Consider the following 20,586-nt stretch of genomic DNA (forward strand, 5'->3'; position numbering starts at 1 on the left):
TAACGTTTTTCAATTAAGTTCTTGCATTTTTGTTTCCAAAATAAGCAAGAACAGATCACGAGTTGTTCCTTTAAAGAATTAAGTTGATCTCTTTCCTCTCGTTGTTCTAGAATTATTTTGTAGCTATGTGAAGGTCTTACTTCACCATTTTTAACAAAAGAGGTTAAAAAAAAAAAACAACAAAAAAAAAACCCAATGACACTTTCCCTTTTACTCAGTAAATATCCCAAAACTCTAACTCGGAATAGGGAGTATCAAAACAAAGAACGGACCGTTTCAAGTAAGTAATTTTTTTCTGTCCTCTTTTTTTCTTTCTTTCTTTCTCTCTATTTTTTTCCTTCTTTCCCTCCTTTCTTCCTTTCTGCCTTATTTGATCCCTCTTTTAACTTAGTAGTGCTAAGTCCGGCATATTTTCGGGTGGACTTCATTTGTCGTTCATTGCGTTATTTAAACATTAATTAATTCTGCTTATCTCGTATCCAGATCTTCTCAAACTTTGGGTACGAAAATATCTGGGTACGAGATTACAACTCTGCATCTTCAACAATGATGTCATGACAACAGCTATGGGCGATGACTTCACAGTATCGTTATCGTATTAATATCGCGATCAAATCCCAATATCGTACTTGTCTCGCCACCGACTTTGAAAAAGATAGGGAACCCATCTTCATTTAAAACAGTAATATTAATTAAGAAATAATGATAATAATTTAATAATCACGGCTACAATCATCAGCGGTTTGGTCGCCAAGCGATCATTCACAGACCGCTGACAAAATTTACCCTTAAATATACTTAGTGTCGTTTAGTGAAGCTGTAGCGCTGTGTAAACGGAACTCGCGCTAAGTATTGTACTACCAGCACTATTATGATTATATTAATATGAAAATACTTGCGCAAGACATAATGAATTCCTTTGTTTTCCTGATATGAGCAAAGCTCGTCGCCAGGATCCTTGCAAATTTCAAAATAGCGAGCAACGAAGATCCTCAGGTACTCGCTGAAAAATGACGCACTTAATTTTTGTCTTCGCTATGCGTTTGGTAAAATGCCATATCAGAACCCGAAAACTCTAGCGAAGACAAAAATCAAGTATGTCACGTATGCGCCACAAAATGCTCCACGGTTGTCACGTGTCTTCGCCGCCTGCCATTTTGAATTTCACAAGGACCATGGAGACAAGGTTGGACTTTAAGCCTCTATTCCACAAAATGGCTGCAATCACTGGTGATTAATAAACCTTACGCAAAAATGGCTGACATTTTACTATTCTTTTGTCTGCATTGAAATTAGCCCTGCTAGCCTCGTTAATCTTTGAAATGCTTTGGACCCGTAAGAAGAAACCGAGTCTAAACACCCAGTCAGACTCCATTCGCGCGAAACTATTTGTCTAACCCAGTGAACGGACATAACTCTCACTTTATAACACCTCTCTGAATGAACACCGGACAGTAACTTTTAGTCTTAATTTAATTTATTCTATTTCACACCTTTTATTTCTGTAAAAATTATCTTTTCTGTTACATTATTTACTTGATAATGGTGCCAAGATCCCACCGAAACGACGTTCCGTTTTTTCGCTTATTTTTATAGTAAACTCGTTCAAGGTAAAATATTCTTTTGATTTTTGAACACAAGAGCGAGGTAGGTAAGGCTAATTTGAACGCAAACAAAAGAACTTTTGCATTGGGTATCTATCGAAGGCCCACGTATCACTGGAGAGGCAATGGAGCGTGCAAATTGCAAAAACTGCACCATTAAGCGACACATTTCATGTGTTGGTTCATGGGGCAACAGCTTATTGTCGGTAATGGTGATTTGAACCCCTTCCCGGAACGGTCTCATACGTGAAAATAAAGCATCCTCCAGCCTCCAGTTCACTACACTAGGTAGAAAACGGATAATGATTGTATCATCACCATGTTGCTAAGTGATTGAGATCTTCGGGGAGGCCGCCTCCTGAAGGATGAAAAGAAAAACGCTTCATTAATAAGTTAAAACACAAGTTTTGGAGTACATGGACTCAACAGTTATATCCACCTTATTTAAATGGTCACACTGAATGGTCACACGTAAGGATTTCATCCACAAATTCAAAAGTTAGAACCCCCTTGTGTAATAAATAGCACCATGGGAAAGTACTGGTCAGTAGCTTTTATTTGAATAGTCACGCTTTAGGATTTCTTCCACAGACTCAAAAGTTAGTACCACCTTGTACAGCATAATAAACAGCACCACAGGAAAGTACTGCTCAGTAGCTTTTATTTGAATGGTCACACTTTAGGATTTCATTTACAGAATCAAGAGGTAGAACAATCTTGAAAAGCAAAATAGACAGTACCACAGGAAAGTACAGTAGCTTTCATTTGAATGGTCACACTTTAGGATGTTGAATTGAATTTGATAATTTCTAGTTGCAGTCCTGCAAAGAAAGGCAACGAACCTGTTCCAAACAAGCCGAGTGCTTTTATTGTTTCCTTACATTTCTATATGTTTGACAATGCGAGGACGTGAATCCGAGTACCTCGCCTAATCAATGGCGCAAAGCATACCCGTTTGATGCTATAACCGGTACTGAACGCCGATTAAGGAGATATTATAGGGAATTATAATAAGCGATAATAGTGTTGGACTGTACATGTGTCTTAGGCAGGGGGTTAGCCGTGTAAGATCTCGAAAAAACACCCCTCTCCTCCAAAGATTTGCCCCTCTCCACTAACCAATGTTAATTTTTGTCAATTTTGTCATACGTAGATTATGATCATCCTGGCGAGTGTAGTCCTGAAAAGAACTGTTTGAGGTGACATTGACTGACGTTTCGACAACCTGAACAGAAGTCATCATTCATTCGTCATCGTTCTTGAATTTCGCTGCAGGCGACTGCCTGATATTCGACAAATTAATTAGTATTCCCCTAATCTTACCGCATACGAAGATCTGTCTGTCTTGGAGCCACCGTTGATCTGAATGTGAACAAAGAGGGTGGCGTATCCCAGTGGTTCACCCTTGTTACCTAACAAATGGATGTGCCTATAGCCTGAAAGGAGAACGAGAATGCAATGAATTGTACGAAAGTGCAATTATTCTTATTCTCACTGAATGTAATACTTAAATGCTCGTGAAAGGCGTATTCAATTCTAGATGGCGATCGCAAGCACTCGGTGTAAGTGATCACAAAACAGGAATTGCGGACTGAACATGAACTGGTATGGGACAGATGTTCGAGCCTGTCCGTGCAATATGGACGCGTTTGACTGGCATGCGCCGGAATAGGAAGACGTATGGTGATTTGCACGTACAGATGTATTGGCCCGATTAATAGGTTCCATTCCATGTTACTATTTGTTGTTGGCCTTGTTGGCCGATTTCTTTTTCTGTTGATGCAGCAGCGTGGAGTGAAAATCGGTTTGATTATATATCAGGCCGATATTCGCCTGATCGCTTGTCATCTTTAACAAATGAGACCAAATTGAAAACTCGAAATTTGCAAGACCACAGCGACAAGACGTTGAGAGATGCCGGGTCTTGTGATAGACCTGGATTTATGAAATACTTGAGATAATAAATTATAAAATGCACGACTAGAAAGAACGAAAACAAACTAATTGAATATAGAATATATTTGAACCGCCGACCGGTTAGCTCAGTTGTTAGAGTGCCGGACTACCGTGCGGGTGGTCGCGGGTTCAAACCCCGGCCGGCCAACACTCAGGGTCTTTTAATAACTGAGGAGAAAGTGCTCTGACATCTGCAAATTGTTAGACGTTCTAATCTTCTCGGATAAGGACGATAAACCGTAGGGCCCGTCTATCAACCCTTGTTCGAAAATAACTCTGTGGGACGTTAAGAAACCCACTTACTGTTCGCAAAGAGTAGGTCACGTAGGGGTGGATTATAAACGCTCGCTGATCCGAGGGTAAATAAAGATATGATGATGATGGTGATGACGAACGGGGCAACCAAATTCTGGGACAAATTGCAAAACAAATAACGTAGCTGAATGAATCACACATTTTCTTTTGTTATTCAACATCCTTTATTAACTTACATACTTCATGAATATTAAACTGAAACGAGGGATTTTATACAGATAAATCCCTCATTTACTGTATAAATCCCTCATTTACATTAGCAGTACTGCGAGAAACGCACACATCAGGTTGCTTCTATTGTTCTCCGTTTCTCACCTAAGTGTGACGGTACTAATTAGCCGGCGTTTGTCCCCTTGAACAAAGGAATAATTTCATGAAACAAGTCAGAAAAATACCTCGAACGTCGGTATTAATCCATATACAACCCTCAGGCCTACGGCCCTCGGGATGTATATGTATTAATACCTCCGTTCTCGGTATTTATCTCTTACATAAAAGCGCCTTTATGCTAATAGAAATGTTTTTTATCGGTTACTTGGGAAAGGAACATTAAAAAATCTCCATTTTCAGAGGCCTAAAGCAAAATATACTACCTGGCCTTAAACTGGTGAAGGGAATTGAGGACTGTCCTATGAAATCATCCACGAGACCGACATCTTCATCAAAAACTGCAAATCTAATCATGACAAGCTCTGGCATGAGGAGAACTTTTTCAAATTTCTCCTCCCACACTGGGTTAAAACCTGCAAAAGAAAACGAAATTAGAGTCGGTACAATAGCGAAATATCAACATTTTATAGGTTATTAATAACACTTTGTGTTTAATTTGTTGGGTCATTTCCGAGCCGTTTGCTTTGATTCTCATTATGAAAGCGAGGCTTTGTGCATAGTTTTTATTATGAAAATTCATTTGCAAACAAAACTAATTTTATGAAAGGTGTTCTTCATCGTGGTTTGAAATAATAGCTGAGTTTTATCGTTTGTCTCACGATTGAGTCACATAGATGTGGATCGCGACGTTTCGACCGCTATACTGCCGGTCTTCATCAGGCGATGGTGTCGACTGATTGCGTGACTACGCGTGACAATAAAAATAGCACTTTACTTTCTTTTAATTGGTGCGTTTCAATCCTCTCTTAGGCTGTTGTTGATTGGAGGATTCCAATCCTTGTCGTTCAGACTAGAAATTGTTCCCTCGGATATTCGCCTGGAAGCAACTTGGAAATGGCTTATTGTCTTTCGTGCACCCTTGAAAATCCCCTATTCTCCAAGGCCATTTTTGAGATATGCAAACAAGTGTTGGCCCAACCTCGGTTCGGCAGGTTTGTTACCATTGTCCTTCACGACTTTTGTTTTAAAAGAAGCAGTGTCTGCTGGGATACCATGAAAATCAACTTTAACATAAGGATCAATAACCTAGCAAGAAAACATACAAACAAGTCAATAATTCAAACGTGGGAAAAACGCGTTGGTTTTGGTTTATTTCTCACTGGCTGAGGAAGGGCTGAAATTATGCCAAACAGAGCGCGGTAAGGCAAAACCAAAACAAACGCGAAATTACTTTCGTCACACACAACTGAAAACCGCTATCTTGTCTAAGGGCAAAACAGGGCAGTATACAAAGACTAGCCCTGACCAAGCCAGGTTTCGATCTTCCTACTCAGTGTGAAACGTGCTAATCACTCCACAACCACGCTTCCAAAATGTCATAAATTACACAAAATTTTCATCTTGTTGTTCTTACGTACCTCGCCCTTTGTACGAGCCTCGCCTTTGGTGTCTGCTGGTTTTGGAAGCTGCTGAGCAGAAAATACTTGGAAAAACCACAAAGAAAAACAGTTTAAGTTCACCTTCAGCGCCGACAAACTTCTCACTTCAGCAAGAGCAGATATTTTGCTTCTGCCTTCGGCTAATTAATTAGATCAACAAAATGAAACAGGCAGGTATTGGACCTCGTCACCTTAGTTATGAAGGCTAGAGATTATTTCTCTTGGTGGGTTTAAGAGTGCACGATTTATATTGGGGGAGAGGAGGGCGAGGACAAGGGAGAGATCACACACAAAAAATAGCCTCTTGTTCCTCCAGTTTGGCGGTTGGGGGAGGGAAGGCTGGGTTGACTATCCATCACTTAGGTTACCGAAGTTATTTCAAGGTTGCTGGTCAAGAGGAACGCAGACTCTGAGAGTGACAACTCACCGATTTTGACCTGCGTGTTGGCCGCGCGTGAATGTCGTGAATGGCAGAAGAAAATAAACAAGTTGTTACCTTTATGGACACCGTCACTTTCTCCACTCCAGAAATTTCTGTCTTTGTGTTAGGATTAAACTTTGCGTCAGCTACAAACAAGAACAGTAAATTGAGTTTCGCATGGCATACAGAAGCACTATCAGGGTAAAACTAAGAATTTCAAAAGGTTTAGAAAAGTGCTCTCCAATGCCGCTTTTTACCAATCACATGTATCCGTCCTCCTCGCCCCGCTATTTAATACGAGTGAAGTAGCGTTCTTTCCTAATGCATTTCGTTTTTGGATTTACTAGAAGGCGTCATTGCCAGCCTGGTTTCTAGGCGCTGTTTCTTGTCTTGTATTCTGCCCGAATTTTCGAACGAGCGCCTTGTTGATCGAGTGAAGGCTGGGACAAGAGCAGGCGAGTGACGTCACCAAGCGAAGGTAGAATCCAGACCAAAAAGAGCATGAAACGCCTAGAGACAAGTCTGCGTCATTATTTCACCGCATTCCGGCAGCATTCGCTCAAAATTAATATGGCATATTCCACTCAGTTCTATCGGTTATCCATCCCTAAAAAGTTCTATTCATCGAATCCCTATCCATTTTAACTCGCAACATCCCATATCCCGGAAATTCTATTTTTTATACCCCTGGCTCCATAACGTATTAACCATCTCTGAGAATTTTGGGCTTCAAGATATACCCTGCTCGTCCATTCGTCCTAACCTTTCCTTGGTTCAGATGCATGGGCTCTGAATCCGTTTGGTAGTTGAGAGCAACTGTTAGGAATATCAAAAGAAAAACGAACAGCTTTCCTCTGTAGTATCTCAGCACAAGATATTAAAACCAGATCTGGACAGATTTTATACTGAATGCAAAAATATACAGCATCTTAAAAGATTCATCTTCGCTTTTAGTGTTTCCTGTTCATCTGCGCATCCCCGACACGAAATTACGCAAATCGCAAGATATCTGTTGACTACGGACGATGAATATTCCGTGCACCATAACAAAATACAGTCAGCTCTCGCCTTGCGGACACCCTGCTATTACGGACACTCGCTGTTACGGACAAAATTCAGACTGATCCCCGGCGAAAGCAAAAGGGGTTTGACTGAAACTGACTCTATTACGGACTCTCGCTATTACCGAATTACGGACACTTTCGTGGTACAAACATAACAAATTTTATTGTTTTGACTCTCGATAAAGCGGACACGGTGAACTTCACATGTAACATAAATTGCAGTCTGATGTTCGTCATTTGTCAAAACACACTTCAAAAGATTTCTGGAATGTTTAATTTCGCACGAATCTCTTTAGTGGCTGTACAACAGACTCTGCGTTTTCACTTCACCTTATGCCTTTTCCTTCCAGACTCTTTAGGAGAGACCAAGCCCTCATCCTCCATTCCCAATGAATGCTTAGAAGATACAGTACTGTTGATAAGCTTGTCAAGTCTTATAAGATATTTTGGGTCGCCATGTAATTCATAACTAACTGGAATCTTAAGCCCCAGGCCGGCACCTGTGTTGATCCCCACACCCTGCTATTATGGACTGTCGCTGTTACGGACACTATAAACGACGTCCCGAGGGTGTCCGCTACAACGAGAGTTGACTGTACAGGAAAGCAGTAATGCTCGGAGTTTCTTCATGGTACAAAAACTGAATTGAGTCAGCTCCAAGCGTTTCAGCAAAAAAATCTGAAAATGTCGAAAAAATCGTTTTTCTTCAGTTTTCAAGAAGAAGGAGACACAAACAAAACCGACATAACTTGAGTTTGACCAGAAAGCGTCAATGAAGAAATTTTTGCACAGTTGAATCTCAACAACTTGAACCAAGAAAATAATCAGACCACTCATTATAAACAGGGCTTCTGATATTATGCGATGTTGCGATTTCGCATAATTGACCTAAAATCGCAACAAATCGCATAATTCATGAAAAATCGCAGAATTTGTACAAAATCGCACAATTTAAGAAAAAAAGAGCAAAAATCTCGCTTTATGTTAAGTTCTCTGATAATTTAAACGTTATCTCAAGGAGTTTTTTCTTTCAAAAGGCGTCAAAAATCACCTGCAAGCGTTCGTTTGTTGATTAAGCGAACAAACAGGCGTTCTATGTTTCATTTTACATGCTGGGGACCTGGTGCTGGTTTTCAATATTAAGCGAGTGATCATTGGCACGGAAAAAACAATCCTTTTATGTAAATACACCAATCACAATCATTGATACATGTATATTTTTAAGATTTCATTTGATCCCTTCTTGCGATGTAGGTATTGGCGTGAAAACTGCTCGATAGTCGCTTGCAATGTGTAGTTGTTTTGTTTTAATTGAAAGAAACATCCTCATTATGGATAAGTTTGTTGTTAAAACGCTGAGCGCTTCTTCGCAGGAGAAAAAAAGATCGCACCTTCCTGTAAATATTTCGGCGAAAGACAGGGCAAGAAAGTACCCCGAAGGAACGTTTCATGTTGACGATGGTCTTTTACCCTGCGAGCAGAGTCTCCTTCGATCTTCCTAGATGTTTTGATCTTTGTGGTTGACAAGCACCTTGAAGCTGAGTCACACAAGCGGAACGCGATAAAAAAGGCGGGTGGGGAGCAACAAACGCCGACTTGACCAAATTAGCAATATCTGATTTTCAACAATTAATTTGAAATTTAGGCAACAAACGATTTATTTCAGCTGTTTCTTCATTTCTCCGTGCTCTAATTGCTTCTTGAACAGCAAAAAATGGATTGTGCTCCTCTTAGACCTAATAAAACAAGGTTAAATTAGCTAAAATGAAATCACATAATTTGCCGCATAATAGACCTTTCTTGCCGCATAATGAGACTTAAAAGTGCCGCATAATTCCCAAATTTTTTCCGCACCCTATCAGAAGCCCTTTATAATGAGTGGTCTGATTATTTTCTTGGTTCAAGTTGTTGAGATTCAACTGTGCAAAAATTTCTTCATTGACGCTTTCTGGTCAAACTCAAGTTATGTCGGTTTTGTTTGTGTCTCCTTCTTCTTGAAAACTGAAGAAAAACGATTTTTTCGACATTTTCAGATTTTTTTGCTGAAACGCTTGGAGCTGACTCAATTCAGTTTTTGTACCATGAAGAAACTCCGAGCATTACTGCTTTCCTGTACATGTCGCTATAAATTATTTATAGCGACATGAAAAATTCGAATTATCTGTGGTTGAATTATGTAAAAGCGGAAAGCAGGAGAAATTGCATATAGTTCGAGGTTTTGAGGATTCTAGTTACCAATTTTGTACTATAGGAAGTTTACGTTGGCGAAAGTTGAATTCTGCGAGAGAGCGAAGGGCAACTACATTTGTAGCAAAAATGTTTTTTGAACGTATTTTAAAGAGAAACAGTTTTCTTCTGTTAACCATTTTGTAATTTTGTTAATTTAAAGACCAAGGAGCAGGAAAAGTTGGTGCAGTCAGCAAACTGTGCGCAGACTAGCGCCCGTACCCTGGAATGGCGGACAAGTAATAACATTACTGATGCTAAGGCCGGGGCACCAAGATCAAACGGCCTACGAGTATCAACATTAGAGTTAAGGCCTGTGCTCGGCACAGTGATCCACGTTCTTTGCCGTCGCAGTGCTCCGTTTGTCGCCATTGCACCAGTAAAAAAGGCCCGTTAATACAAGGGCCCATGTCCGAGCACCATTTCAGGGCACCAAGATCAAACGGCCTACGAGTATCAACATTAGAGTTAAGGCCCGTGCCCGGCACAGTGATCCACGTTCTTTGCCGTCGCAGTGCTCATTGCACCAGTAAAAAAGGTCCGTTAATACAAGGGCCCATGCCCGAGCACCATTTCAGGGCAACAAGATCAAACGGGGCACAGGTACTTCCAATTCATATTTTCAAACAAACAAAAAAAACAAAAATAAACCATTTCCGAATTGCTTTGGACCTCATTATGAAAGCGAGGCTTAAGGCATATGAAAGGTTTTGCTCTTACCCTCGCTTTCATATTGAGGTTCACAGCAACTCGTAAATCGCCAAATCATTTTCAAGTCCTTTCCTTTGATGCAAACCAGGATTTGCTTCAGCTTTGGCTCAAATCAATGGTTTTTAACCTTTGTCGTCAAACCGAATCAACGTTTTACAAAAAAACAACAAACTAATCAGAATTCGAGATGTTCCATTAAACTAAGAGGCCCGGGAAATTCCTGTGGCTTGGTTTCATTTCTAATCGGTGGAGAAACGGATGCGACTTTATATTAACCAATCAGCGCGTAACAAAGGAAAACCTAAACAAATGAAGAAAAACTTGCAATGAACAATTCACAAATTCACCACCAAAACCAAAAGTGTATCAGATTTTGTCGTCGCTGGGTGTCCATTCATCTCTTTTAAGGTTAATTCTAAGCTGACACATGGAGAAAATGCGCCCTGGTTGATGAATTTCGTATCGTCATCATCTCCCTGCTGTGTAATGTGTTGGCATTGTAAGTAATATATCAAACACAAGGAAGAGTGTTTCATACGATTTTCAAACAACGAGAAGTGCGCCTCGCTTTTTCAGCCAACTTTTCGAGGTGTTTAGAAATCGCATCAAACACTCCTTCGTGTGTTTGATGTAACTTCTCAAACCATTAAAAGGTTATGAAGACATTCAAAGCAACCGTTCACTAAATTTTAGGATAATTACGATCACATTTCCAAATCTCCTTCACTGTAGTGATTTCATTTGTTTTCTCTTCATGAATTATTAATGACTTTGAAAAGGAAAAATTCTATGTTGATCTCTGTAAATCAAACAGCAGATATATACAAATTCCTTCAATTGACGAGTTTCTTTGTTCCCTTCGCTTATGTTCTGATGGAAAAATTGGTATTTTAGGAACATTTCACGTTGATCTGTAAATCAAATACAGATATCATACTCAAGCATTTAAACTTCAAATGGTTTAATAATATTCTAATACTACATTTTACTCCGAATTCGTTTCTCGGAGTCAATTTCATATTCGCCTCTTGTAATCTACTTAGTAAAAGTCACTTTGCATAAAACATTCAACCTTGCAATTGCGTTACAAGGATTATAGAAAAAGACAAAATCTTCTAAATTTGTGTCTTCTGATTTAAAATGTTAAATCTGCCTTAACGTCTATGTACAATTGAGGTACCAAATGCACCCTGTTAGAAATATGTACGGCTGTACAATAGCTATCTACCTAACTACAAAACTTATACCATGTCTTTGGTTTGTACAGTACGACATAGCATGAAATAATGTTCACGTTGGTTACACTTTGCTTAATGAAAGCAATGACATTTGGCAAGAAACAATTTTCCCCCGTACTTGAATTACAGTAGATTTGTCTATGTACAATTGAGGTACCAGATTGAAACACCCCAAGTTTGAAATATGTACGGCTGTACATTTGCTGTCTACCTAACTAAAAAACTTATACCATGTCTCTGATATAATGTTCTCATTTGTTACACTTAATAAAACCAATAACATTTGGCACGAAACATTTTCATGCCGCACAAGGATTCAAGAAAAAAAGACAAAACCTTCTCGATTTGTGTCTTCTTATTCTAGAAATGTTAAATCTGCGTTAACGTCTATGTACGGCTGTAACAATTGCTATCTACCTAACTACAAAACCTATACCATGTCTTTGGTTTGTACAGCACGACATAGCATGAAATAATGTTCACGTTGGTTACACTTTGCTTAATGAAAGCAATAACATTTGGCAAGAAACAATTTTCCCCCGTACTTGAATTACAGGAGATTTGTCAGCATAAGGATCATAGAAAGAAGACAAAACCTTCTCGATTTGTGTCTTCTGATTCTAAAATGTTTAAATACAATTCAGCTGCTTTGACTTTCACGGTCTTTAACAGCTATTTACATTACTTACACTTAAAAGGTAATTTCTTCAACAAACCGATCCATTTGGGAATTATGAGACGAGAGAAACCCCACAGTCACCCCAACAGCAAATGACACTCAATTAATACTTCGGCATTCTGCAGGTAACAGTGAGCCGATACCAGCTTCACATGCGATACGATATTCGTGAGATATTTTCCGATACTTGGCACTTTTTTATATCGATACTGTGACGTCTTCGCTCCAGACTTCTACTATGACGTCATTACCGTCGGTAGAATCCAGGCTTAAACGAGTAGAGAACGCTAAGTTGTTGTGCTGCCAAGAGAACAGTAAAATTCTTCCGCAAAAAAAGGTTATGCTTAAAATTCCTCCAACGTTATGTGGAATACACATCACGCTTCTTTGAAGTTGTCAGTTTAACGGCATCGAAACAAAACCTGTGTCGTTCACAAGTATCCATACTTGAACACTCCCAGGTATCGACTATGTGGCATCAATATCGACTCACCTTTACGCTGCAGACTTCAGACTGAGTATCGGTTGCAGACCGAGATAAAATTCTTCACCCAGCCTTGTGCGCAATTAGAAACGGCCAGGGTAACAGTACGAGGTATGTGCACAATAAAACAACAACATAACCATGCATTTGCATTACATGCCACATGTTGGGATCGACAGGAAGAGAAGCATCTCTGCGCGGTACTTTGATAGATTCTTAATATACAATGACACTTTTCAAGAAAACCGTAAACTCTTCCACTCCCACAGCAATGCTGTACAAGGTGGTTCTTACTTTTGAGTTTGTTGATGAAACCCTCAAGCGTGACTATTCAAATGAAAGCTACTGAGCAGTACTTTGCTATGGTGCTGTTTATAATACTGTACAAGGTGGTTCTGGCTTTTGAGTCTGAGGATGAAATCCCAAAATGTGATCATTTAAATAAAAGCTACTTGACAGTACTTTCCTGTGGTGCTGTTTATTATGTTGTACAAGGTGGTTCTATTTTTTGAGTCTGTGGATGAAATCCTAGTGTGACTATTCGATGACAGCTACTGAGCTGCTGTTTATTATGTTGTACAAGGTGGTTTTATCTTTTGAGTCTGTGGATGAAATCCTCAAGTGCGACCATTCAAATGAAAGCTACTAAGAAGTGCTCTCCTGTGGTGCTGTTTATTGTACAAGGTGGTTTTAACTTTGAGTCCTGTGGATGAAATCCTCAAGTGCGATCATTCAAATGAAAGCTACTGAGCAGTACTTTCCTGTGGTGCTGTTTATTATGCTGTACAAGGTGGTCTGACTTTCGAGTCCTGTGGATAAAATCCTGAAGCGTGACCATTCAAATGAAAGCTAAAGAGCAGTACGTTCCTGTGGTGCTGTTTATTATACTATACTAGGTGGTTCTTATAACGTTTGAGTCTGTTGTTGAAATGCTAAAGTGTGACCATTCAAATGAAAGCTACTAAGCAGAACGTTCCTTTGCTGCTGTAGCTACACGAGGTGGTTCTAGATTTTGATTCTGTGGATGAATTTCCTTATTTGTGACCTATCAATCAAAGCTACTAAACACCACTTTCCCGTGGTGTTCGTCCTTGTCTTCTGTTTAATAAATTGAATGTTAGGATTTTCCTAAATATTGAGGTTTAGATGCTCTTAGGAGTGAAACTCAGATTCCTGCCGAGTTTAAATTTCCAAATATCCACACAATTGTGTCCAACACGTTGATGTCCTTTGCACTTGCCTCACATCTAATAGCAAATGTTTAATCAGATTTTATCTCGGACTGCATTTTATACCCAGCCTGCAACGTTTCAAAACTAACCTGCTTTCGTCACGGTGCACAGAATTTTCCCCAAATGCTCGAACCTCTTACATCACTTACTACACAAAAAATGAAGAATTTGGCTTGGTGTCTGGTTGAAAGGATCATTGACAACTCTTAATCTGTCAAGATTTCATTTCACTCCTGGGTCATTAATCAAGTAAGCACGGCCACCAGTGGTAAATACAAAATAACATATTTTGAGCTAAGAAATGGAGCTGCCTTGAAACGAAGGCTTATGCAGAGATTCCCTTCAATCAATCTACATTATCGTAACGTATCGTAGCTTTGTTTAACGATAATTCCCTGCATAAGCTCATTTACAAGCTAGTTCCAGTTCAACAAGTCCAAAATTAAACTACTCAACAAAAGGAGCGCCGTTACCTTTGACAAACACAATTAACACAGAGGCAAATTTGAAGACAGGAGACAGTTAACCCTTTAAGCCCCAATGGAGATCAGTAACTTTGTCCTCCTAGAAATACCGTAAACTTTTGCTTATAAGCCCTGGGCTGATACAACTTCGTAAGGGGTTTTAGATGGCCTTATAAACGGAGGGGCTTATATCCTTGGGGGCTTATAACCGGAATAAAAATACCGTTTCCAAACGAGCTATAGCAGTGTTGATCGAAATACGTTTTTTCACTTACTGTGCTTTAATTAAGCTTTAAAACGTCAATCTTTGGAACAAAATTAAAACCAACAACACGAACAAAACTAGACGGCGGCTTATATCGGGGGGGGGGGGGGGGGGGGGCTTATAATCGTATGTATTTTTGGGTTTACAGGTAGATGGTCCTATAACCGGGGGGAGGGAGGGGGGGGGGGCGCTTATAAGCGGCAGTTTACCGTATCGGTAAAACAAATATACAGATCACGAGAATATGGAAAATGATCACTGAAAGATAAACTGACTTTGAGCAATTTCTCCCAACCAATACCACAACAAATATGAAGACGCCAATGAGGAGAATTTTCGGTTTGATATTAGGCCTTAAAAGGCTAATGGCACTGCTAAGGAAGGTTGATACTCTTCACCATTTAACTTCACTTTAACAAGTAAGTGTTTTGTGAAACATTGTCAAAAACTCACACTAGGAATTTAGAATTGGTTCGTGTTTAGCACGCGTGCGGGAAGTTTGGAAAGTAGGAGATAACTGTAAAGGCCCGTTTACACATGCAATTTTTGTCACACGTAAGTTGCAGTTTTAAATCGCCCGCATAAACTAGCGGCCATTTCATCGCTCATTTGTCTCTGGGATATCGCGGGAGGTTCGAACATGTTTCAAACGTGACACAATTTTGCTTGATTTCTTGAAAAAAAGTACAGCGTTGAAAATACACCAAAAAAACTATTGGTTTAAAGTATGCTTTGAAGTTGCAGCCTTGCGCGACAAAAATTGTAGTGAAATGTGACACAAATCGCTTGTCTAAAAGAGCCTTAAAAGTTCGCCGAGAGCAACACAGTTTCTCGAGTGCGCTTAAAACTTTTCCAGTGTCCATAACCCGATAGACGCACAGCTAAAAGGATGAAACAGACGCGGTTTGGCACGGAGGCAAGTGGTGGAACGGGAAAAACGTCGTCTGGTTACTCAGACCAATCCTTTCATAACAAAGCTAACAGAAAACGGTATAAAAGGACAAACAAGAGTGAGCAAAGAAAATCTAAAACCGGCGGAGTTTCCCCAAGTTTATTAGTTACGAGCGTTCTAAACTTCTTTTCCTAAATATCTTCTTTCCTTTCATGCGAGAAATCGTATATTTGCGCCGTTTTAAAAATCACTTCGACTGAGTTAGAAGTTCGACTTCGACTGAGTTAAGTTCAAAACCAAAGTTCGACGCATTAGATCGCTATCGTCCAAGGAACTTTTGTGTCTATAATTAACATACTAATATAAACAAATATGGGTTTTGGAAATGGTAAAAAAAGGTTTTCGTTGTCCAATAATACGAAAATTTTCCCTGGAAAACTATCGTTACATAGCTTCTATTATTTTTATATCAGCGTTACAAACTTGTTTACCTTAGAGAATCCGATAGATCCAATCCGTAGTTTGTTTAGTTCTTGCTGAGCTCCTTACTAGCATAGCCCCACAGTGGGCTTTGAATTATTCCCGCCGCTATTTGTCATTTCGTTTCTCATAAAGAGCGACCTGATTTCACTCCAATCCAAAGATTTAACTTCTTTGTCGACTAAATTTACCTGCTCCGAAATCGTTTTCCATCTTTCCGGTTCGTGAAGAAAGTTTACTTCTTCACTGGCGATCGAGAACAAATTTTCTTAGCTGAATGTAACTTGCACGTGTTATCATGCTTGCATAAATACAACGCATGCGTCAATCGAGTTATGGATACACGCCTTCGTTATTGAATTTGATTGGATAGATTTACTTTTACTTTGCTCGCAGAGTGGTAGGTTTCAGCACACATCTTCCTCTCCATACAGGCTTACCGTTAAATTTAGAGAAGTTAACAACTTACAGTATGCAAAACACTCGCTAAGATCACATCCAAGGCCTCTACTTGTAGAACTGTGGTCGTTGATTGTCAATTTCAGAGTAGTTAATGTGTCACTTCTTGCCAGATTATTGCACAGTTCCAGTAACTGATCTTCACTCACTTCACTGCAGCTATTGATTGTAAGACTGAGAGTTGTTAATGACTTATTTCTGGCGAAACCATCACCCAGATGCTTCATCCAGTCTCCAGCCGTGTTACTGTAGTTGTTGATTGTAAGACTGACAGTAGTTAATGACTTATTTTCGGTCAAACTATCACGCAGCCAAAGAATCCTTTCTTCATCCGTTTCACTGTAGTTGTTGATTGTAAGAGTGAGTGTATGTAATGACTCGTTTGACGCCAAACCATCACCAAGACCCCGTATCAAGACTCCACCCGTGCCACTGTAGTTGTTGATTGTAAGAGTGAGTGTATGTAATGACTCGTTTGACGCCAAACCATCATTCAGACCCTGTATCCAGTCTCTATCCGTGGCACTGTAGTTGTTGATTATAAGAGTGAGTGTATGTAATGACTCGTTTGACGCCAAACCATCACCCAGACCCGGTATCAAGACTCCACCCGTGCCACTGTAGTTGTTGATTGTAAGAGTAAGTGTATGTAATGACTCGTTTGACGCCAAACCATCACCCAGACCCTGTATCAAGACTCCACCCGTGGCACTGTTGTTGTTGATTGTAAGAGTAAGTGTATGTAATGACTTGTTTGACGCCAAACCAGCACGCAGACCTAGCCAAAGGAAAGCCCTGTCGCTAAAGTGGCTGTTGATGGTAGGGGTGAGTGTCGTTAAAGGCGCGTTTTTCGCCAAACTTTTGCTGAGGTCTATTCCCTTGTCAGTGAGGGAATACAATGTAAGAGTGAGAGCTAGTGTAGTTAAGGAGGTGTTTTGCAACACTACTTCAAGCAGACGTTGCATCCACCTTACGTTCTCGCCAGGGTAGTTTCCGATTGTAAGAGCAAGTGTTGTTAATGACGTGCTGTCTGTTAAACCGTCATTCAGACCCTGTGCCCAGTCATCACTCACGCCACTGATTGTGAGACTAAGTTCACTTGTTCCAGTATCCTTCACTTTACTGAATACTGAAGGCAATAACGAGGGATTATCAATACAGAAATGAAGGCCACAAGGAGAACAGTCTGATATCAAGTCATGGACAATCACCTTTAAGTTCGCATTGTGGTTGGCACCTGAAAACTGCTCAATAGCAGCCTTCCCGTTAGTGGTCAATTCTCCCCAAATGTTGAAAGTCACAAGGTGTACGCAGTTTTCTATTTTCAGGTAGCGCATAAGACTGCTTGCAACATCATCAGTTACGTTTCCATGAATGTTAAGAGTGAGTCGATACGGTGTGGACTTCATTAACAGTCTCCCGACAGCTTCTATAACTTCACAGCTCAACTCACCCCAGACGTTTAATGTCTGTTCTAAATTAAAACTGCTCTTAGCCAAAACAGGAGTAAGACAAGCGACCTTAGCAGCTGCAATGTTTCCACTGGTATTTGGATGGAAAGAGCACGACTGCTTTGCTTTGTTTGCTGAAATTATACCTTTGACAACATTTGCCCAGTTGTTAGGGAGTTCACCAAAGATTTTTACTTCCAAAGTATTCAAAGAGTAATTTTGCAAGAAACCTCTTTCTAGGAAGACGATGTCTGATTCACTCACCCTTCCAAAAACAACCAAAGTAAAAGATTTCAAAAATGCTTGTTCTAAAAGTCCTTCACAAAGGGCTGCAGCTAATGAATCTTGTATGTCTCCAAAAATAGTGATGACAACAGAGGTCAACGATGTGTTGACTAAACCTCTTTTCAAAGCCAGTATTGAAGTGTCACTTAATGAACCATAAAACTTGAGGACAACTGACTTCAATGGTGTATTCGCAGACAATCCTTTTTCAAGAGCTCTGGCCCAAGCCTCGCCCCACTCACCAAACAGTTCAAACGTCACGGAGGTCAAGGTGTTGCTTGCAGCCAAAGTGTCACCAACAATATAAGCTATGTTACAAGGGAGGCTTTGAAAAGTTCTAAGAGTAACTGACGTTAAAGTCGAGTTTTGAGATAGTCCATCGTAAAAGGCATCTCCGAGAGCTTCTAATGTGGACACGAACAAACTCTGTAGTTTTGGACAGGATTTCAGGTAATCAAAAGCAGAATTTACGTCTTTTAAATTTAAATCTCCACCATCTTCATCACAACACACAGATAAATGAACAGGATGCCGTAACTGTGAAAAGTTCCGGCAGTATTCTGCAACCTCAAAAAAACTAGAATAAGAATGGCGGCCTTTTCTGCCCACTTCCACAGTCAAAGGGAAAGGAATGAAGGAAAAAAGAGCCATCGCCACTTCTTCAGAATTTCCACTTTCACTAAAACTTTCAGTATAAAACGTTCCCACCTCCGTTTTGCACTTGAGCCAGTCCCAGTTGCCACGCTTCAGCTTTTTACCAATCTGTCTGAAAAGGATGCTCGTTTCCTTACCCAGTATACCAGAAAGAAACAGAAACACTTGTCGGTATTTTCCTACAATATGGTTACGGAAGCGTAACTTGAACTCTTTTAAGATATTGACGTCTTTCTTCAATAACAGAAATGCCAAGTATGCTGCGGCTAAGTATTCTACAAATGTTTTGTGAAAGAAGTGGTATTCGTGCTGTGGGTTGATCTTTTTCAGACTGGCTTCCTTGAAAACGAGACCCGATATGCGAGCTGCCAGATCTGGATACATCTCTTCAAATTTTGCAAGTTCTCTTTCACGAAAAGAAAGACGATCTTCTAACAGGCATTTCCAAGCTAACTCTCCCAGTGCAAGTAAACTCTGTTCAAATTTCTTCTCAAGAGCCTCGTCATCCTGGGGAACTTCCAACTTATTTTTTGCACAGAATCTTCGTAAAATGCATCGAACAATAATCTGATAGAGCTCAGTTCGTCGAGATGGAAGTTTTCCCTCATAGTCCTCAAAAACAATACAGAGAAGGAGCAAATTCAATGGATTGCTTGGTAAAGCATGGAGGAAAGAGTTTTCCTGGATTGCTTTAATAAGCCTCTCTCCTTTTGACAAATGCTCAGGCCCCAAATGATTAAAATGCTTTCTGATGTACTCAAAAGCATCTGCATCAGTAAATCCTTCAATTTGAAAAAGAACGTCAAAATCAACCTTCTGTCGTATCTGAATTCCTCTTTCTTGGCGAGATGTGGCCAACACATAACAAAATGGCAAAATCTTTTTATGAAGCAATTTATCCACATCAGGTTTTAATTTTTCAGGTAGCTCATCCAGACCATCCAAAATCAATAGAACTTTTCCATGGTAGTGGAACTCTTTAATATAACCTATAAGCTCTTTCCTGAGCTTTTCATCTTCTGGTAGAAGTTGTTCATTAATGGCATCCAAGACGTCCCCATCAATGTCCCTGCATTTTAACAGTAGCACGATTTCAAACTCGGGAAAGGAATACTCTTTCGGGATTTTCCCATTTGCCCAGTCATACGCGATTTTGAGACAAAATGTTGTTTTCCCGATACCAGGGCTTCCTTCTACCAGTACGGTTACATCATCTGGGGCTACAAAGATGTCATACATGTCCACTTCATCGCGTCCTAGCTGGAAATTGGTTTTCCTTCTTGAAACGATTTTCAGTCTTGTGTAAACATCTTCAATGGGTAGCTTCAAGGTGTTCTCCCAAAGGAGTGGTTTCAAAAGCGACCTCCTTTTGTACGTATCTTTGAGAAAATTGACAACTAAAGCCAGACCTGGACCTACAGAAAAACAACAAATACTTTGTTAGCCAAGGGCTGCCATTTTGTTCCAGACTAAAGGTGTCACCTACCACTTTAAAAAGCGCTATATTTCATGTAGTTCACTAGGTATCTGTGTCTGTGTGTGTGTGCTACATTTTTCCAGATACAATCGAGCCTCTGCACAAAGACACACCCCCTAAAAGCTCCTAAATGTACCTACTTTACTCACATACGCGCATCAGACACCACAGGTAAATGGACGCCAAAACCCATTTCCGGGACCATTGGAGAGAAAATAACCTCCCTTAGCACACAGAAAGAGAGAAAGGCTTAATTGTTGCCGCTCTCTCATATCCAGTATAATAACCAATGGCTGGTAATCGAGACAAAAGATTTATAAAGACAAGCTGTTAGAATTTACTGGCGTCAACGGGCAAAAGAGCTTTCAACTGCAACTTTTAAACATGCACTAGAGACAGCTTGAGACATTGAAGAAACTTTAACCGTCACAACTGTTCAGATGGGCATGTAGTATTTTTA

The 20,586-nt window shown here is 40.0% G+C and overlaps 2 protein-coding genes across 3 annotated transcripts in view; both read right to left on the minus strand.

Annotated features, from left to right (window-relative positions):
- Positions 1 to 173: 173 nt before the first annotated feature.
- Positions 174 to 6,000, minus strand: LOC146477745 (1-phosphatidylinositol 4,5-bisphosphate phosphodiesterase delta-3-like). The gene is made up of 6 exons (XM_085113060.1): positions 5,946 to 6,000; positions 5,624 to 5,784; positions 5,207 to 5,291; positions 4,469 to 4,618; positions 2,928 to 3,040; positions 174 to 1,962 (listed from the first exon to the last, which is right to left on the minus strand). The coding sequence occupies exons 1-6, from the start codon at positions 5,998 to 6,000 to the stop codon at positions 1,930 to 1,932; spliced, it is 597 nt and encodes a 198-aa protein (XP_084969186.1). The 3' UTR covers positions 174 to 1,929.
- A 5,010-nt stretch (positions 6,001 to 11,010) lies between these two features.
- Positions 11,011 to 20,586, minus strand: part of LOC146477746 (uncharacterized) — a 33,406-nt gene continuing 23,830 nt past the window's right edge. For both annotated transcript variants that reach the window (XM_085113166.1, XM_085113167.1), the window contains one exon: positions 11,011 to 20,064. In XM_085113166.1, coding sequence (XP_084969292.1) covers positions 16,208 to 20,064 — 3,857 coding nt within the window. In that variant the 3' untranslated portion in view covers positions 11,011 to 16,207. The remainder of the gene's footprint in view (positions 20,065 to 20,586) is intronic.

The sequence above is a fragment of the Pavona decussata genome, unplaced genomic scaffold (assembly GCF_977016875.1).
Source record: "Pavona decussata unplaced genomic scaffold, jaPavDecu1.1 SCAFFOLD_69, whole genome shotgun sequence".
Taxonomy (NCBI): domain Eukaryota; kingdom Metazoa; phylum Cnidaria; class Anthozoa; order Scleractinia; family Agariciidae; genus Pavona; species Pavona decussata.